The sequence below is a fragment of the Oppia nitens genome, unplaced genomic scaffold (genome assembly GCF_028296485.1).
Source record: "Oppia nitens isolate AA-2021 unplaced genomic scaffold, nextdenovo-longstitch-racon4-pilon3 scaffold3_pilon_pilon_pilon, whole genome shotgun sequence".
Classification (NCBI taxonomy): Eukaryota; Metazoa; Arthropoda; class Arachnida; order Sarcoptiformes; family Oppiidae; genus Oppia; species Oppia nitens.
The window spans coordinates 4,178,696-4,201,445 of record NW_026533221.1 but is presented as its reverse complement, the minus strand read 5'-3'; the positions used below and the strand labels follow the sequence as shown (position 1 = coordinate 4,201,445).

Genomic DNA, 22,750 nt, shown 5'->3' with positions numbered 1-22,750 from the left:
ATTACGTCCAAACTATAGCATTCAAATGTGTCTAATAATACAATACATTATTAGATAATCATATAATATAACACATAAATTAATTATTCAATTTTATTTTTAATTGTTGTTAACTAATACACATTTATTATATATATTACGTTTAATTAATAATAATATTTAGTAAAAGCATTAGCCTATAGTTAGACACTGTTGTCCATATATTCTGGTCTCAAATAATATTGTCAATTATGTTCATTGGATGTCACTATACTGTACTATAAATTTATTTATTACATAAATATCATACAATGTTATGTAATACTGTATACAATATAAAAGTAGTGCATTATATGACTGATGCAATGATTGCTTAATAGATGAAATAATTTATAAAATATTTTTGTTTTTTATTTATTATTTATTATAAAATGACATTAATTATTATTAATAAATATACCATGTAATAGCAATTATAATAAGTTAATATAATATCACTAAATTAAAATTACTTTATTAAAAAATTATCAAGTATGATATTTAAAGTTTTTAAAGGAAATGTTGATTATTATTATTATTTATTTTTACTTAACAAATTAACATTAATTTAACATGACATTTTTTCTTATTTATAAAACTTAATTATACTTTAAATTTATTATTATAATTTGCAGTACATTTATTAATAATTTCTATTAATAAGTCTTTTTTATTAGCTATAGTGTCTTAACATTTGGTGACGTATGTATGAATATACAGTAAGTTTTTAATTTTAAGATATTTTTCTGTTAATTTTTTATTGTCTAGTATTTTATTACTATAATTTCAATTTCTACATTTATACTGTATTAATAGCTATTAAAATTTCCCCCTATTAATTAACAATTTACTAAATTAATAAATTTTTATCAGTATAACATGTAACAAAAAATCATGTAATTATTTTTAATCAAATAGTTTTTATTTTTATAAAATAAAATTATAACAAATCATTTAAGAGTATACAATATTTTTAAATAATAATTTTAATTGGTTATTTTGATTTACTTATAACATAATAATTTTTCAATTATCTAGTAAAACTTTTTTTTAAACATTTTTTTTTATAAAAATATATATTATTTTAAACTATAATTTATTTACAGTAAAATACTTGATAATGGTGAAAGTTTTTAAATTATTAAAATGTAATGATTTGCTGAATATAATCTATTATAATGTATTTTTTCAATTTTAAAAATTATATTAAAAAACTCTGTTGAATCCATTACCTGTAAACCCATTTTCAACAAATTTATTAGTATTATAATAATAATACAGTAATAAAATAGCAATGTTTTTACAATCTTATTACAGTGAATATGAAATATATTACTATAATTGAAATTTTCGATTCAAATAATCAGATATTCTGTTCACATGATTATCGTATACTACAGTATATCGTATTAGTGTTGAGATATCATCGCAACAAACCATTGTTTGATAACTTATTTATATGTCTAATGACTTGATGTATAAATTGTGAACAAATAACACAATAGCTGTCACTTTTTGTTTGTTGTTCACAAAAGTTTTAGAATTTATATTTAACTAATTATTTACATAATTTTTTTATTAGTTTTAATTTATTTAATTCTCAATTGAATAAAATTTATGTCAAACAATCCGTGTGTTTTTGAAGAATTTTATGTCTATTTGTTTAATTCAATGGATGTTATTATATTTCATTAATATTTTTCTATATTAATAGCCTGAAATTACTACCTATAATCTATTATCTTAAATTTATATCAAATTTTCATAATAATATACAATAGTATTATAAACTATAATACTATTATTTATTGTTTGCTTCAAACATTATTAACAAATGATATTGCGTTAATTAATCCGATCTCCTATTATTGACTATTTGTTTAACAATCAAATAGATATAACTTTGTCCCTCATTTAGTCTATAAATTCAATTCAATTGTTTTCATCCATTTATTGTTGATATTTGATGAGAAAGCCAGTATTTGATTTGTGTATAAAAATTAGACATAATTTTTTAAATTATAGTATATATATATTTATATATAACATATATTTTGTATCATATATATAAATATACAGTACAAATTTAATGTACAATTTATTTATTTTTATCTATTTGTTTAAACTTGTTTATACAAAAACTTTAACATTAGTGTCAAAACATAGAAAATATAGACAATTTATGAGAAGACTATTTACAAAAGATGACCAAATGATTGGCAAAAGACGTGACTTTTTATGACATGAATGGCCATCACTGGCTGTCGATTCGGCCACCGAGTGATTGGATTGTCGGCTCAAATAGTTTTTATTATTCACGTATTTGTTGTTATGATTGTATATATCGCTATATTTTTGGTTATTATTTCTATTAAAACTTTGGTGTTTATTTGTAAGACTCTCTTTGATTGAAAATTCGTTTATTTCGATGGCTGTTCCATAGGAATGGTAGATAAGAATGAATAAAAGTGTTAATACACTATTAATACTCTATTAATACACACAACTGTTCAAATGATATGACATGACTGACCATAGAGTTTAATTGTGGCCTTTTGTTCGCCTAAAGCATTCTTAGCAAAACAATGATAGTCTCGAAGATCTGATTCCTGTAATTCATGTATTATTAGCCGTAAATGTCTTTTATATCCCCTCTCTTTGACTGTTATCTCGTATTTACTGTTTGTGCCAAATATAGCCGTACTTTCGTTGATCCAGTAGTTCACTGGTGGAGGGTATGCCTATTAAAAGTAAGAGTAATGTATTATTGAAAAAAATTATGGATAATTAAAATTATAATATGTTATAATGACACACCTCTATATGACAATCTATAGACACGAATTTGCCTAACGGTGCTCTGAATTCAATGAATTATCTTAATTAGTAAAATATTTTTTTTTGTTGTGTAAATTATGACAAATTGCATACCCGACTGTTTGACTTGGAAGCCATATTTGGGGTGCGACTATATTACCATGATAATTATTAAAATTATTATTAAAATAAATGTAAAACAATTAAATTTAATATGTGTTAAATGCATTACATTGGACATGTAGTAAAATCCTTTTGCTAACTGATGGCATAACACCTATTGATTCAAACAAAACAATTAAGTAAATTAAGTAATTTTTTTTATTTTTTACAATAAAAGTTAATGTATTAATACTTGTCTATACAGTATAACTATCATTATAAGATTGATTGCATTGGGAGGCATTTCAAATATATAAATGAATATATATATATATATATATATATATATATATATATATATTGTAGAAATATGATATATATTTTATTATATTTCTACCTAATAAATCATTATAGGTTTTGAATGAGTTATACAACATTACAATATTATAACTTTGGTAAAGAGTAGTATAATGTTTACATAAGTATAATATTTGTTATATGTTTATAAATAGTTTTATAAGATAGAGTACATACAGATATTTTTCAAAAATATTCATTTAAGTAAAATAAATTTAATATATGCTAAAAAATTTATTTGCAAAATGTTAATTTGGTTAACTTTTTTAAAAAAATGTTACACAAATTTCATATATTCATTCAAATAATATTTTAGTATTTATTTTAGATAAATATTCAAATTGATAATATAAGTGGATTTTTTTATACGGATTGCAAATCATAAATGAAAATTTTGCGCCAACTTAAGCAAAAAATAACATTTTATGTATGCTTTGTCATATGATTATGAGATTTGTATTTTTTTTTTAAAAAAAAAGCATACAAACAACTGTTGTTTCTTTATACTTAATAAATATATTTAATACATAAAACATATACAAAAAATATGTCATACCGTTAGAGGCAATACAAAGCCAGGCGCCAGAATGTACTCTTTAAATGACATCAAAATAAAAATAATAAATAATAATACATTATTATAATAACTTAAGTTAAGAAGTTTATCGACAATAATAAACGAGATGTTTATTAAAAACTTTTAACCATTTATTAAACAAATAAATGAATACCTCGTCACTCGTGTTATATTCAAATTTTCGCCTTCAGTTTTGTTTGCTTTTGAAATTTTAATCACAAAAAAATTAGTGAAATTAAAATTATTATGCATTATAATAAGTATTTTTATAGTCTATTTAATAAGTTTATAATTTTAATTAAATCATTTAAAAACATATCAATTATAAGATATAAACATTAAAATATACAAAAAAATAAAGTAATGCATGATTCAAAAGATTATGTTATATTAAAAAAAGATAAAAATATATATTATAAGATTAAATGGGAATATATTAAAATATATTATTAAAAGATAAAATATTTAAAATATTTACTAATATAACGCCTCCCCTGCCAGTCCCCTAAAGGTATGCGTTCCCCATCTTCTCGCCTCCACTTTAAAAAAATGATAAAAACATTGATATAATTGTGAAATTACTCCACAAAAACTATCAGTCATTTTACAGTGATTTCTGGCGGCGGATAACCTTTGGCTCGACATCTGAGCGAAACATCTGAACCTTCATTTACAACGACATCATTACTGGTTTCATTGATCAGTATGTCTGGCGGTACCAATACATCCAAATATCCGATTTGACTTTTCATAGGAACGGTATTTATTTGACACATATATCTAATAAAATGTATTAATTATTCATAAAATACATCAATTATGGTAATAATTAGTGACAGACACATACCCTCCGCGATCGGATTCCTGTGCAATGAATTGTGTGATTAAATAAATGTTTTAGTATTCAATGTTATAGTAACTATAGTATAGTTATTTAAAATTATAAGTACAATGTATATAACAGTATTTTATGTGACTATTAAGTCATAAATTAATTTTATTGTTTTTAATAATCGCATGATATATTGGTTTTGTCTATTATCATGTTATGGCTAAATGTAAATAACTTACTAGTGTTTTATTATGATTATTATTACAGGAGTGGTCCTAACAAGTTAATGGTATCAAACCAAACATAACAGTGTATAGTATAAACATAGCCTAACCAATAGTGTATATTATATATATAAGATTACCTGGACATTTTTGATAACCAAAATAAAATTACGATTATCATTATGATTGTCCAATAAATTTATCCGATAGTTGCGTGTAATCACGTGATGATGTATTGTTAAGATATCTTTTTCCTCGACCCTCAGCCACGCCGCCTAATCAAACAATTACTTATATTATTATCATTTTTAAAAATTTTATTTTATTAAAAATAAATTTTATATACAGTATATAGTTTATAAAATATATACACTATATATATATATATATATATATGAAAGATTATATTAGTCATACACGATATGAGCCCAAGTTATTGACAACACACGGCATTCTTGATTCTCTTCCAATGGGAACAGTTATGTTGGGTATGACATCACCAAACTCTGGCAGCTCTTCGCCATCAAATAAGTCTTCATCAATAAGAATAATAATTATATGAAAGCGAGTTATAAGAAAGTAATGTTACTGTTATTTATTAATATTTTATTTTCATAAAATTCATTAGAAAATTATTATGTATTTGAAAAAAAACAATTAGATATTTAACAACAATTAAAAACATTTAAATTCCAACTCATTTTTGTATCTCATTTATCATTAGAAGAATAATTTTACATATTTTTGATAATATAATGATAATAACTGAGAAAACATATTTAAAAGCTATTATAAAATATGGCTCTTATTATTAATCAAAGCTAATTACACACTTTTATATTATGTGTTGCTATTATAATATACATTATTATTAATATTATAGTTCAGTAGTTATGGAGTTTTGAATTGCTAACAAAAATCAAACTATTAGTGCAATACTTTCCATATCCAAAGTGACCCTCACATCCCACTACTACTACTACTACTACTATAATGATATAATCATTTCTATATTTTACTATAATAATGAACAGCTGTATAACCTCAAGCAATGGTATGGACAGAGCACTGGTAGTACAATAATTTGAGGACTGGAGTGAATTGAAATTTGTAATAATCATTAGTTTATAGCATAATTGAGTTGTATTATAGTTTTTGTATTTTTATAGTTTTTATTTATAACAAAACCAATTCTGGTCACGTGTTGGCAACTATTGCTTTATTAGTGTATATAAATTTTTGTGTTATATTATTAAAAAAGCAATTCATATCTATTTATAAGATATATTATGCAAAATGCAAAATAGTTTAGAGAGTTGACTCACACCTTCAATATATCATAAATAGAGTCAACATTACATTACATTTAAATTTTTTAGTTTATTTTTATTCACAAACATATTTGAGTCTATAAATGGTTTATTTATATTGTAGTGTTTTTTGTGTATATAATGTGTCAATAATTTATTGATAGATAATATTTATAATACTGGTAGCTATTCCTATATATTACATTACATTATTGTGTATACATTTATTATACTCAAAATGCATTATACTTAGTGTTGGCAAAAAAGAGAAATTTATAAAATAATAGAGAAATTTCTAGAAAGTTTCTAAAAGAAATTTCTATTTATGGGATCCCCATGGTTAATTTTGTTTTCTCGATATTTGTTATCTTTAACATTGTTTTTATAAGTAATATTTAAATATTAGTATCAGTATTTTAATTATTAATTAAAGTAAAAAAATTATTTATTTAATTATATTAAACTATGATATAATAAAATGGTGAATAAAATTTTACAAAACTGATTATTATTAAATAATTATAATTATTTATATAGGTATCCCATTTGTATAATATAGTATTATACAGTAATCTACATTATATAGTATAATATTATATGTATAGTATTATATGTCTCATTAATATATTTATAGTTTTACAATATCTATAGATATGGGGATCCCATAGTATAACAAAAAAGTTAAATTTCTATAGAAATTTATTCCTGAGAAACTTTCTAGAAACTTTCTCAGGAAATTTATTAGAAACTTTCTATTTGCCCATCTCTAATTATACTAAAGATCTAACAAATAATTTTTTAAAAAGTTTACATGTATTATCTGATCTCAAGCATTTCAATATAAAATTTTAATAATTAACTATGAATAAAGCTTGGTGATATTTTTGGATAAAAATTATATCCGATTTGCTATTGTTTTGAAATAATTATTGTAATTGTATGTACTATATATAAATTATCTTGATCATATATATTGATCATTTACATTTTACTAATTATCTTTAAAATTTTAAAATTATTTACTATATTTTAGATATAACCATTGTATTTAAGTTATTAATACTTATGTTATTTAATAAAATCAAAATAGCTTTAGAAAAATTTTAAACAAGATTTTGAATATAAAATATAACAATAATATAACAATATATTTAATTGTAGACTATAAACTTATATACCTCTATATTATATATATATATTATTTATTAAAATAGTTCATTTTGGTGTTAATACCAATTTAAATAAAAAGATTAATAAATGTCATAAATAATATTAGATGAAAGTGGATAGTGTTGTGATTTGAATGTCGGTGTCGATCAAAATTTGGGATCAAATTAGTGATGAATCGCTTGAATGAAGAGTTAGTCGTGTATTTCATTAGTCTATCAGACATCAGATAAACACGTTTCACGAGTACGTGATTATAGCAGACTTTGATTGAGTTATGCAACCAAATAGTTGATACTTTAGTTATATTTTCAATAATACACGATTACAACAAATATCTTCAATCAAATATAATAATATGTGCTTTATATTTATATAACTAAATAAAATATATATATTTATATATAACTTTTAATAAATGAAGTACTGTAAATATATATATATATATTACAATATCATTGTATATCTATTTTAGTATTTCTAAAAAAAATATTTATTATATCCAATAATAAAATTAACTTAATACAGCTATAGTATTTTTAATTTTATAAATATTGAAAGTATTTTCATTAAAGTACTAATTATGTGAATCAAAATATATACAAAGTTTATAAATATATTAGAGTTAACAACAAAATAATGAGAGAATCAATAATAAGGTTATAGTACTAAAAATAGTTATATCACTCTCTCTATGCTTTATTTCATCAAAAATAAGGTTTGCTTGACTTTGATCTGTCATTAATTGTTATATGTTTATAGGTATAAGGTTTTTGTATATAATTTTATTTTAATTTGAAAACATAAATAAATAATTATTCTGTCAATAATAATTGCTGCAAAACATGCTAAACAGTTTTCTGCACATTAATTAATAAGTAATGTTTTAATTTTTTACTTTTATTAGGAATTTTTAGACATAATATTGATTTTATGTATAAGAGTATCAAAACAATTTCAAACATTTGTATATTCAGGTCATTATTGTATTAAAGAATATTCATTTAAAATAATTTAATAATTGAAATTAAATTTTTTTGTTATCTCTAGTGTGTGCTTATAAAAGCATTTCTTTAAAGTTTTTAATAAAATTTTCAAAATACCTTTAATGCAATATTACTGTTATAATGATTTTAAAATGTATTGAATTAGTTGATATAAAATTAGCATTTTTGTTTATGCTATACAAAAGCACTATATATTTTTATAGTGTATTTTGCTTTATATTTGTAAACATATTGAAGACATATTTGAAACATAATAATTAAATTGTGTTACAACCTAAACTATTTAATAAAAAGTTACAAAAATATTTAAAATTTGATAACTCATAAATATAATAATAATATATTTATATACAAAAATATTATATAATAATTATTACTTTATTTACATACGACTGAATAAATGTAATTAAAAAATGAATATCTAATATAATATAATTATAGACGTATGTAAAGTCTACATTATATACGTATATATTATATATGTCTTGTTTTTATTAGATTTGAAATCTATTGAGAGACTAAACCATACTAGAAGTGAATGCACGCAATAATTTCATTACAACATCCCGTAAATTATTTTGTTTATTAATCATACAATCAATAGCTTAATAAAAATAAAGCAAGAATTTCAAGACAAAAATCTATAGATTTGACGCTAAAAATATTAAGTATTTTTATTGGATTAATATTTAATTAACTATTTTATTTAGAGCTATAAATTAAGTATAAAATTAAATCAACAAAAAAAATAACATCAAACGATTCGTTAATATTAGAAAATTGGGATCAAATCATTTATAACTAACTAGACTTAAAACACTTTTAATTATTTGAAAACAATAAATCAAATATCTTATAATACATACCATACTATGTTTATATAAAGTTGTTTCTCGTTTGACTAAACTATTAACAGTATATTCTGGGTTTCAAACAAATGTAGTAAATTCTGTTACATATATATAGTAAACCTTTATTTATTGTTTATTGAATTAAGTTTTGAAGCATTCAATGGCATTGGTTATGGTCTGAGACTATCATTCATTACAGTTGAGTGAACACTAAAAAAGTATTTTCGTTTTTATTTTGGTTTTTATCTGATAAATAAAGTTTGGATAAGTTTTTCATATACAATACACTATAATACCGCAATATAATTATTTATATATATAGTAAATTGATGAAAATCTATTAATTAATTAATGAAGTGACAATTAGAATATTATTTGTATCGACTATCAAATATTAAATTTAAATAAGCAAAATAATAATATTAAAACTTAAAATACGATACTGTATTTTATAATAATAATAAAATGATGTAAGCAATATTTAAAATTGTTTGCCTTATAATGTCTATAATATTATTTATAAATTAAAAAAATTATATACAGTAGTAGCACATAAAAAAATGATATAATAATATTAAGCATATACTGTATGTAAAATATAAAGTTTTTTATGATATGGTATGCAATCAATTTAGCCGTACATTGAATCTAACGTAATCTACAATAGAGTCTAATCCATGTAAACCTTTTATGTTAGTATAACAACAATATTATTACTATGGGTTTAATTTGTAAAAAAGCGTAAGATATAAATAAACAATATATATAGTATTATATACAGTATATAACAAATAAAACTGTACCAATTGTTGTTTCCTTAAAAAATTGCTAACAAATTACTTGTATTTTTTCCATTAATTTTATGTATTTTACTAAAATTTAGATATTTAACATTTGCTTACTAAATAAAATTTATTATATTTTCACTGTTTTACTATAGCATGCAAAAAAGTAAGCTAAACTTGTCTGGCTTATTTTTTTGGTGAAAATTTCTCTAAAATAACTTTTTCTTATTTAATTACAATTTACAAACGCTAAATAATCTGTTATATATACCGTATTATATGATATATAAAATACTGAATCTATTTTATAAAATATGTTTGACTATACATTATGACCATAGATATGGATGCAAATAATAAAGATATTATTAGCTATTGTGCAATACATTCACGGCTTAATCCAAATTACTTCAACCAACAGTTCAATAAATTTATAATTTTTTATAAACTTTGTGTCTATTATATAAAAGGCTTATTTACTTTAAATTATTGATTAAATAGACATTAAATCCTCTTAGCATAGAAACTTTATATAGAGTTATAGCAAATCTACTATAATATAATATATTGCTTTACAGTATGTGTGATACAGTATATTAAAACAGTATCGCATATACTGTACATTTTATTTATTGTATATATTTCTATATAGATAATAATAATAATAGTAATAATAATAATAATAACATTTTGCTAAATCCATTGAGATTTTAGTATTTGTATTTCAAACACGTACTGATGAAACAATTAATGAAAATCGACTAAAATTTTATATTCAAATATTTAGAATTTTAATATCAAATATATGAGTAAATTAATGCAAATATCAATATATATATATATATATAAATACAGTATAGTATAATATATATTGTATAGAATATTCTGCTTTAAACAAATTTGTATCGTGTGTTTGCAGATAAAGTTAAACACATGACTATTAAATCTAATTAAAATGTATGTAAAGTTTTTACAAATATTTTATTAAGTTTTTCATTGCGTTTATTATAATATACTGTATATGTAGTCGTTGTTATTCAAAAACATTAATGTTAATTAGACTAAAAAACTTAATCAATTTATTACACTTTTTAATTGACATTATCTTTAATGTTAACTAATATACTGTATAGACAATAATTTAACAATTAATTGTAAGCTTATTTAACTAATATGTTTGATAAATGTCTTCAATAGTTTATAAAAAGAAAGTTATTTTTCCTATTTTATTGTCATTAATGTCATTAAAAATTATATTTTTAATAGAAACAATAAAAAATATATAGTTTGCTTACTATTAACAAAAATAATCGTATATATTGTAGACAGTATTTATATAATTGGATAATAATATAATGTTATTAAACGTGTAATGGTTTGTCATCTAATTAGACTTTTTAAATACAGAGACTCTACAATATTATCCGAAAAATATGTTTAACAAAAAGAAATTAAACCAATAAAAGCTAATTAACTTTATATCTACAATAAGAAAATCTGCAAACAAGTAAACAATGGTTAAAGTGCAGACTTTTATATAACACACACATATATTGTATAATTTATATAAAATATAACAAAAACATGTTTTAACTATATATTAATTTAAATAACAAATTAGTATAAAAATCAAATTATTAATTTGCATTTTTTTGCTATATCTAGTAAATTACTTTAATATTTTTAGAAATCTTATATATCATATATATCCATACATTTCAGATATATTAGCTATTGATTTGGTACAAAATTAATGGAGACTATAAATGACTATATTAATCATTCGATATGTATTAATATATATATATACTATATATCAGGGTTGCGATCTGGAGGGGAGTTATCCCCCCTTAACCGGGGAATTAAGGCGAGTTATTCCCAAAGATTTTGGAAATTTTACTCCTCAAAATTTTTCAGAAATTATAAAAATTTAGTTAAAATCAATTTAAATATAACATTAATTTATTAAAAATATATAACTAAGATATTAAAAGTGAACTATATATTCATAAAATAATTATTTTATTGGTAGAATATTATTTTAAGATAGTCACAATATAATTTATTATGTTTATTAATGTTTTTCAGATTAAAAACTAATTTTTTTTTATAAATTTAATGTTAATTAATTTTTATTATTTATATTTTATTAAAAATATTTAACTTAAAAATTAAAAATGAACTATTTGTTTACAAATAATAATTATTTTTATTTAAAGTAAACATAATAATGAAAATACTAGATTAATAAATGTACTTATTAATTAATTCTAAATTTATTATTATTAATGCAAAACTATTTTTTATTTTTAAAATTTAAGTTAAGATAAATTTATATATCTGTAGAAAATAAGGGATTTATTGGGAATATTTTTCTATTTTCCTGGGAATTTCTTCATGATCATTTTATTTTTAAGTTTTCAAAGATTGCAGTTTAAAAATACAATTAAAGTCGACACTACACTCAGCACCCCCCCCCCAGATTTATCAATTTTTTCAAGTAACCCTCCAACCCATTACCCCCTTAGACCAAAAAAACTATGCAATCCTAATATACAGTATATCATCTCAATTCATATTATGTTATATTTGTAATAAGGATTTTATTAGCCTTTTCTGGTGACATTCAACTGGCAATTTGGATAAACAAAATTGGTTTCAATTAATGAAAAAAACAAAACAAAAAGTAATCGCAATTTTTAGTATTAATTAAATATAGCAAAAGTTTATATAAATAAAACTAAAGGTAACGATTTGGCAATAAATGCTACAAAAAATATAAAAATTGGTAGCAATTGAGTAAATTGAAGGACAATTAGAAATATAGCGAAACAAATTGCTAACGAAACAAAACTAAGAAAAAAATTGCAAGTAATGTACTGTATTATATAATCAGTTAGTTTCAATGGATATGGAGTTTTGGGACTTACGGGTTCATTGATGGGCACAGGGGTTAGTATTGTACGGCAACAACTGTTTAAATTTTATTTGATTAATAATTTTTTCAAAATTATAAAAAAGTAATAAGTTTTAAAATTATTCGCTATTTATATTATTTTGTTTATATTGAAATACATATTTATTTAATTATAATTATTAGTTTTAAAAGACATACATAAGCCCACCCCCTCCCCCACCCTTCGTCGTGAGCACTGAGGATATGTTTTGTATAATATAGTTAACAAATGTATTGAGTGGTGAGTCAACGTATTGCTAACCAAAATCGTTTAGTCGGCTGACAAATGAGTCTTTTAATGGCACAGAGAGGTGACGGTTGTAATAGAGTGAGAGTTAGGCAGTCAGTGGTCAATATTGTTGACCATATGTGCTCTTATCATATAAATGTATGACTTTTTCATTATAAACTGAGTCACCATTAATACTGAAGAAAGAAAGAAATGAATGAATGAATGAATGAAGAGAAAGAGAGAGAGAGAGAGAGAGAGAGAGAGAGAGAGAGAGTCACTAATTTTAATGGACTTTCCTTATGAGCTAATGTTCCAAATATTCAGTTTATATAAAGAGCTCAAGAGATTTCATCTAAAACTTAGATAATATAATTTATCAATAAATACAATATATCCTAAATGTCGATATAATAATTGAAAATTAAATATTTATAATATATAATCAGTTATTTAATAATTTATGTACAAGTATTTAGATTTTATTATAAAAAAGATAATTTGTTGTTTTTGCTTTTTTCAAATCAATAATACAAATATACAGTAATGTATATTAAGAATTAAAAAAGATTTGTTTTTAAAGTCATAAAATGACAAAAATAGACGAGTGATTAATTAAAGAGTTAATTAACATACAAATTAAGGACACCTGAAATTGTAAGATCCAATAAAATTTATATTGTAATTGCTATGGACTACCAAATGTTAAGACAATTAAGTGGGAATTAAGTGCAAACAAAGATATATACAGTTTATATATTAAGACATAGTTTTGTTTTGTTTTTTGTATGTTTTCACAGCAATGAGTGATAGGTAATGGAAAAAGTAAGCCAACAAAAAATATAAGCAAATAATATATTACATAAACAGTTGACTTTTCATTGAGACTCTCTCTCTCTCTTTCTCTCATTCATTCACTCACTCACTCTCTGTCCACTAGTTTTTGATGTACTCTTGCAATCAGATTAACAGTTATATAAACATAAAGCTTGAGGTGACATTTAGACTAATGTTACTATAAATGCATGAAATAACCATTTTTAATGCATAAAATGTCATTTCATAACAAATACAAACAAATATATAGAGAAGAGATAGAGAGAGAGAGAGAGAGAGAGAGAGAGAGAGAGAGAGAGAGAGAGAGAGAGAAAGAGAGATTATTTATGACATATTTCTCTGCCAAATAAACGATGCTTTAATGGTTTGCCAGAATATTATGTATTTGTATGATATTATATATGATTTTATAAATTAAGAGTTTTTTTATTTGCAATAATTTTAATAATTAATGACACTTTTAAAGCTTCAAAGCAATTTTTAAGATTCAAATTTATAACAAATATCATATTATTTATTTACCATATTATCTATATGTATAATAAACAGAATTCTGATATACTGTATATAAATTTTTTGTTTATATATATATATTGATGTCAATTAGTAAAATAAAACATTTAAAGTTAAATTTATTTTTTATATAAAAATAAAACTTAAATAATTTAGTCGCTAAATAAAATATGGAAAAATATTAAATAAGTTAATTTTGAAGCCTTAATAAAAAACTAGCAAATATTACTATTGAGAATAATTTTAAAAAACATTGCCATCATATTTAATAAACATTGATATGGTTTAAATATAAACTTATTATAGAATGATTTATATTTAGCAATAAAAATCATCCTAATAAGTTTATATTTAAACCATATTTTTTATCAAATTTATACAACAATAAAATAAAATATCAGAAATATATTTTATTTTTTGTTAAAAGAGTAGTTTCTACGATCATATTTTATTTACTCTGTGTATGTGTATATTGTTGTCATTATATAATTTGTTAACATTTGAAAAATCCTTTTCCTTAATACACCAGTCATTCATTTAGTCGATAACATAGAGGAGAGAGAGAAAGAAAGAAAGAAAGAGAGAGAGAGAGAGAGCAGAGACAGTATTGCAGTGCAATGTATTCAAAGCAATCTATTGTGTCAACAAATGGTCCGCTTTTGTGGTATATTATTGGTATCATTACTGTAGTGGATATTTGTGTGCACTAAAAGAGTCCACAAATTTGTTAAATTAAAATACAGTCGTATCTCTATCTCTCTCTTTCTCCTATATATAATAATATAAGTATATAAACCCATATCTTATGATATAAAAAGTTTGCGTGACTTTAGACTCGAGATATGAACTCTCTATCCAGTGGTTTGATCTTCAAGTCTCTCTCTCTCTCTCTCTCTCTCTCTCTCTCTTTATGCCGAAAAGTATATATAAATTTATAAGTATAAATATTATACATTATATATAAGTGTCAGATATTCAAGCATTTAGAGTATTGCACGCTTACTTATATATAAATATAATATGTAACATAAGGTATGGTATTAGCTAACATTGCAAAGTCCTATCAAAAATATGTTTTTCTATTTATTATTATGTTGTCTTATATTTTTGTTTTTGTTCACATGAATTACTACAATATTAAAAAAAAGAAAAGACAACTTTTATAAATACATTATTTTTGATTGTTTATATTCAATAGTGTATTATATCTGTTAAACCATTTTCAGTGACCTGTTTTCGTTTTGGACCATAATTTTGGTTCCCATTCAATATCGAACTGATCGATAAAATTATGATAAATGTTTTTATACTTAATATTTTTACTCTTTTTGTACTAAATAAATCTTTCTATTTTTAATATATTTATTATATTAGAGCTAAAAATAAAGCTAAAAAATATTGTTTGACTTACTATACCTATATAATTAAAAAAAACATGGTTATTATATTTTATTGAATCAAATTAAATATTCATTGCATTAGATATTATTATATCCAAAATATACAGAATATCTAACGCTATAAGTAAATCACGAAATTTAAGGCAGATTTAGAGCTAATATTACTATAATATTATATATTATATATAAGAGTCTCATTTAATAATAAATACAATTTTTTGATGCAAGTATTAAAAGCATGATATTTTCATAATATACAGAATATTCTGTGTATTCATAGCGTGAAACAAATCATAGCTAATATAATAGATAGTATATATTTTTAGTATAAATATTTGAATGAACAAAAAAATTAAACACATTTTTTTAATTTAATTCAATTACATGTCACACAATATTCTATATCAAGTGTTTATTTAAACCACGAAATAAATAAAACATTTATTTCAAACGATATTAAGATATAAGATATTATAATTTTTTAATAAATAAAAAATTGTTTTAAAAAATAATTGGATCAATATTTGAATTTATATATTTTTGTTTGTTTGTGTTAAATATTAAAAACCTTGTATTTTATTAAAGATTGATTCTAAAATAAACTCAAAACTAATTGGCGATTATATTATAGTTTATAGTTTAGATTCTTTTAACTTATTATTATTATTAAAGATAACAAATTCAGGAAAAATCATAAGTAAGAATAGTTAAGCTCATGATTTGAGACAAACATAAAATTTTTGTCTAATTTAAACTATGTTGCAGTCATGTAATTGTATAAGAAATGCATGCAATTTAGTTATAGTTGTGAATTGAGCTCCACTTCCTTGAGATAAGTCATAATAGATCGGGACTCAGGAAAACACTGTCCGTAATAATTATGGTTTGGATGTTATCAAAGATTATGTTTTAGATAATATATATATATATATAACCTTATATATACCAATTGATCATATGTTAATATATCAGTGAATGACCGATCAATACTATACAACTAATTCATAGTTTTAGTTAGGACTTCATGTCTAATAAGATATGTCCGCATTTGTTGACAATCGGAGCGTCTCATCACTTGTATATCGGATACAAACATATAAATGACAAATATTTTCACCCAAAATGAATTACATTTAATACTATCATATATTTTTATATTATAGTATACATGTATACAATATATGTATACAATATACTCATTTATATATAGGTATAAAAAATGTGCTCAGAATTTAATTATTTTGCTAAACATTCATAAGTTTTAATTAAATTTTTATTTCAGTCGAAAAATCTGTTGAATCAATCATTTATAAAATGTTTTAATAATATAGTAGTAGTTTACTGATTGACTGTTTTCAGTATATACTGTATATTATACAGTATATATGACATAAGCGTCAAAAATGCTATCAATAAAAAGGTTATGTTATGTCGATATATCATTAGTTTTTGGTAGTAAAAGAAGTGGTCAACCATTAGAAAAGTGTTGAACACACAGCTTGTGATCAATGAATTGTTGCTCACAAATGCCTAATACATATGACATCCCATTGAGCTATGCTTTAATGAACTCATATATATAGTACTGTATTGTATATTACATACAGTTTAAGCCGATCTGACATTGGTTGCAGTGGCCGGTCGTGCCATTGGGTTATACCCATTAAATTGTGTATAGAATATTTATAGCTAAATATTTTGATGACAAATCAAGTATATGATGGCATTCATTGGTGTCGGGATGTCATGACAATTGTATGTTAAGATTGATTGTTATGCTTAAAATTCAATCTCAAGCCATATGTATATATAGACAGACTTTCCAAAAAATTATTGATATCTATAAAGGCATACAACAAGCTATAGCCAGAAGCAATTAAGGCATACCTAATGGATGTACGATATAAAAGATATGTAAGAGAGAAGTGTATAGTGTAGTGAAAGTATAAAAAATTGATAACAAAAATAGATGTAAAAGTGTATACTATATGTCATATGAAGTGCTGATTTTAGCACTACATCTAAGGTCTGATTGCGTGTTGAAACCTGAATACACCCCGACTTTGATTGCAATCCACACCCAATCAAACACAACATCATTGAAGAAAACGGTCTACACTTTGACTACAAATTGCTTTTTTGTTTGATTCTCTCTCTAATATAAGTTAAAAAAAAGAAATTTTGTTTTGTATCCAAAATGATGTTTAATTATATTTTGGGAATTAATTTTATAATCCATTAATCATAAGTGAAAAACACTGATATTAGTTATGCATAATTCAAATGTTGGCTAAATATAATCATAATAATAAAACACTTAACTTTTGTTTGATTTGGGGATCACTTTCACTATAATTTTGAATAATTTTTCTATTGCACAATAATAAATTTTTATTTAGCAATACTAATGATAACACCTAAAAATAATAGACACTAAAAATTGATAGAATAAGCAGTAAATGTTAAGTATTTTAATTATACGGTATATTGATTAAGTGATAAATGAGATAAATATATTGTATATAAATATTGATAATTTAAATTATTATTATTATTTTTTAATTCAACATCATTTTGTAATATTTATAATTCACTTTAATCAAATAATTTATCTTAAAATGTAACAATTGAGTTCAATTATTTTTTATAAACTATTTTTTAATGTACAAATTCATTAAAACTGTATTTTAATTTAAATTTAATTTAGAATATGAATTAATAAATAATAACAATAATAATAATAAAAATAATAAAATTATATCGATGTGTTAGCAATTGAATGTGTTATAAGTTATAACTAAACTTTACTTGATTTTGTATGACTACGTGAAGCAGTAATAACGATATCTAATATAACTATTTCATTGACTCCAATAATAATAATAATATAAATAATAATTTAGTTGAAGAACTTGTGTTTCTATAGTATATATATATATATATCAGAAATATAATGTATATAATCTAAGATAAACATTCGCTACTAATTTGTAATAACAGTATAATAAACTCAGAATAAATATATAACTAAAATATATATATATATATATATATATATATATATAATTAATATTTAAATGTAAAATTTGAATATTACAAGCTCATAATATAATATATTATCTAAAATAAAAATTTAGTTTAACATTTTATCTACAAAATATAATTATTGTTATAAACTACAGTAATATGAATGGTATCAATTTTTAACTTAATCAATAATATCCATAAAATCTATTCAAAAACTTCAATTTGATTAAATGTAAAAACTTTTATAATGATATCCATATTATGATCCAGAGATGAATAAAAATATAAAGTTAAACTCATTTATTACAATTATATGTATACTATATATAAATTATACTGTAAGTTATATATCACTATAAATGCCAAATATTAAAATATTTTTTAAACACATTTTCTCATTCAATCCAAAGTACTGTATAGTTGATTATGGATTTGATTTGAAAAGATTTTATACATTGAATTAATATTATTAAACTTGTAATAAATAACTTATATATTTCTATTTTAAAATTCTATATATTTTTTAATTTCGTTAAAAACTAATAACAAAAACATCTTTTTTCAATTAGCAAAAATATAAAAATATATTATTTATGCCGAAATATAAGCAAATCAGCATAATATTAATAAATACAGATTTATAACAAATTAATTTAAAAGAGACATTAAATGAGCTAAAATAAATTTTGTAATAACTTTAATAAGATTAATAAAAATAAGTTAAATATGCTTTTATACTATATATAAATTTTAATTTAAATATTTTAAAAATTACAAATTATAAAATAATGCTAACTAACAGCTGTCATCAAATTTTTATACATTACATTATACAATAGTAGGTACTGTATAATGTTTTCAATATTTGATAATATTTTTTATTTTTATAAATATTTATTTTTTTATTTTAGTTTATTCTTAAACTAATCATAATATTTTATAAATTAAACTATAATCTTTTATAAGAAAATTTAATAGAAACAAACATAAAACATATTATAAAGAAATAAAAACTTTAAATAATGATAAATTAATTTTAATTTACATTAATTAACATAAATTATTATTACTTAATATATTCAGGTTATATATATATATATTTATTTATTTATAACTTAACATTTTGTCTTCAGTTCTCTCTCTCTTTCTTTCTTTCTCTCGTCTCTGGTCTCATGAGATATTCCTCTTAAGACAAAATTTTTAGCCAATTTTAAAAAGTGATGAAAACTAAATCTAATTATAAATTATATACTAGAAAAAGATATGGATTTATAAAAATACAATTTTGAATAATAAATTCAATGCAATCCTATTTTTAGACCAAAATTAACAAAAATTATAATAACAATAAAAACAACTTACGGTAATATAAAAATATGAATCGGATTAGATTTTAAATATAAGTATATAATAAAATGTTTTTTTTTGTAAAGTAAATTTAAGAAAAAACTTTTAAAAACTAATATAAATTTATTCTAAATTAAAAATTATAAATCTTATGTGTAATTTAATAGTAAATTGGACAAAACTATATTGATTTTATTTCTAACAATTTTTATTAAAAAAAGTCTGTCATATGTGACTAATAATGAATTTTTATGTCCGAAATATCAGTTCCCATACAAGTGCTCATTGTATTTGGTTATATAATGTGTGTGGACGTGATCCTCGTGTTGACTAATATTTAGACTACAGAAACAATAAAACAAAACAAAAAATAAATTCATTTGGGAGACAACCTATCGATGTGTTATAATAATGTGTAATACAAATACCCCATACAATAGTCACTAAACCGAAAACATAAATATTTTTTTAAAAGGCGACAAAACAAACTAAAAACTTATTTTTCACTTTTTTATTACATAATATTATTGATAGTAAAGAGAAAGTGGATATATTAAGTAAAGTTATATATTTTCTGAGGGCCTGAAAATTGATGCTCAGGAGAGATATAAAAAATATTAACAACAACAACAACAACAACAACAAAATAAATCATACACTTAACACATTTACACAACTTTTATTCAAGTATTTTGTTTGTTATTTAGTTTTTGGCGATATTTCCAGAAATTTTGTTTTTAGAAAAATCTATTGTAATTCTTTGCCATTCAAAACCAAATATTAAGAGACAAACTAAATGTGAAGTAAACCACAGAATAACAACAAAATGTAATGTTATATCTAAACTGTTTCTTTAAATTTCACTTTATTTTTGTCTTTTCTTTTTGTAAAACATATATAAGACTTATTTTTTTATTTCTGTTATTTTCTTAGTTTTATTATTATATTACTGTTCAGCATATGTAACACATACTGTATATACAGTATATAAGGAATCTATCTATAGATTTTATGAAACATATACAGTATATATTATATATATATATATATATATATATTTCGTGATATGATTGATCTTTTGGAGTCAATTTTTAATAGAAAAATAAAATGAATTGCATTTTTGTTCAACAAAATCTGATACCATTATATTAATTCAAATGGTAGATATCTATACTACAATATAACTAATATAATAATAAAAAAAATTATAGTCCATAAATACACTACATATTGTTATTTTATGAACAATACAACCATTGAATAGAATTGCAAATTTGTTAACCTGTACTTAGGAAACCAATAAACTTATATAATATAATAATATTAATAATAATAATAATAATATACTATTATTAGTAAAATATCATATTATGTTTTATATTATGATGAAATATTGTGGCGATTATACGACATTAAAACATTTAATAAATATTATTATGACATTTGTTAAGTCAATAAAAATAAAATTTGTAGAATATTTTTGAGAAAATAAATTTTAATATTTGAGTAGAAAACAAATAATTTAATTTAAATTATGAGCAAATAGTCTCTTTAATGTGTAATTTAAAGTTAGCTTAAAGTTTTACAATATGTAAACTCTATTTAAATAATATTAAAAATATCTGTCATCGAAAACTTTTGTCAGCAAATAATTATGATTTAAATGGTATTTACATTTGCTTTAAAAGCAAATAATTGAATAAAATTTATTACTGAAATATTCTTTCAAAGAAATAAATTAAATAAACTGTTATTATTGAAAATTCCTAAATTCCGTATTTTTTAAAAATTAGTTATAAAAATATATGAAATTAATACATACCGTCTTCAATACAGCCAAACGATGGAAATAAAAGTAATACAATCAGTGGTTTGATTGATATCTTCATTATCAATGACTCAAATTAGTTATGACTTAATAGATATTGTCAGTTATAAAACCAACAATAAAATAGTTTTTTTATTAACAATAGAAAAAATCTAAACTATTATAAATAATTTGAAGACTAGTCTCCATATAATGACTTAAATTGTGTGACTTGTATTTTCAGCAAAATTTCAATCATAATTTATTTATATATATAATTGATTACAATTACAATCGCATAGTATATACCGGATATGAAAACACAATTATATACAAAGTTTGCAATTGATTTTCAAGTGATGCTTATGAGTGACTCTTGCATTGTGTGTCACTATTGAGAATCGCGTGTAAAGTGTTTGCAATTCTCATATCTCATGTGTAGTAATATATAGTATATTATAGTTAAACAAACATTCATTGAATGCAAACACAAGTGATATCTGGCGTTAACTTATAAATTGTATTCATTATTATATTTTTTTTCATTATGTTATATGATATCATATTATAACTACAGTATTGAATTT

General features: G+C 21.5%; 1 protein-coding gene across 1 annotated transcript; it reads right to left on the bottom strand.

Moving 5' to 3' along the window:
- Position 1: 1 nt before the first annotated feature.
- LOC128957859 (lachesin-like) lies at positions 2-22,245 on the bottom strand. The gene is made up of 14 exons (XM_054303675.1): positions 22,179-22,245; positions 5,345-5,460; positions 5,068-5,202; positions 4,719-4,735; positions 4,480-4,651; positions 4,350-4,410; positions 4,026-4,071; positions 3,851-3,888; positions 3,068-3,112; positions 2,950-2,986; positions 2,836-2,878; positions 2,552-2,759; positions 2,218-2,450; positions 2-31 (listed from the first exon to the last, which is right to left on the bottom strand). Exons 1-14 carry the CDS (start codon positions 22,243-22,245, stop codon positions 2-4), a joined length of 1,248 nt encoding a protein of 415 aa, XP_054159650.1.
- Between the last annotated feature and the right edge of the window lie 505 nt (positions 22,246-22,750).

Coding starts and splice junctions, on each gene's coding strand:
- LOC128957859 (XM_054303675.1), bottom strand. CDS start 22,245: ATGAAGATATCAATCAAACCACTGATTGTATTACTTTTATTTCCATCG. Junction 5,461..22,178: donor GTTTGGCTGTATTGAAGACG/GTATGTATTAAT, acceptor TTATTGATGAAG/ACTTATTTGATGGCGAAGAG. Junction 4,072..4,349: donor GCAGGGGAGGCGTTATATTA/GTAAATATTTTA, acceptor AAATTTCAAAAG/CAAACAAAACTGAAGGCGAA.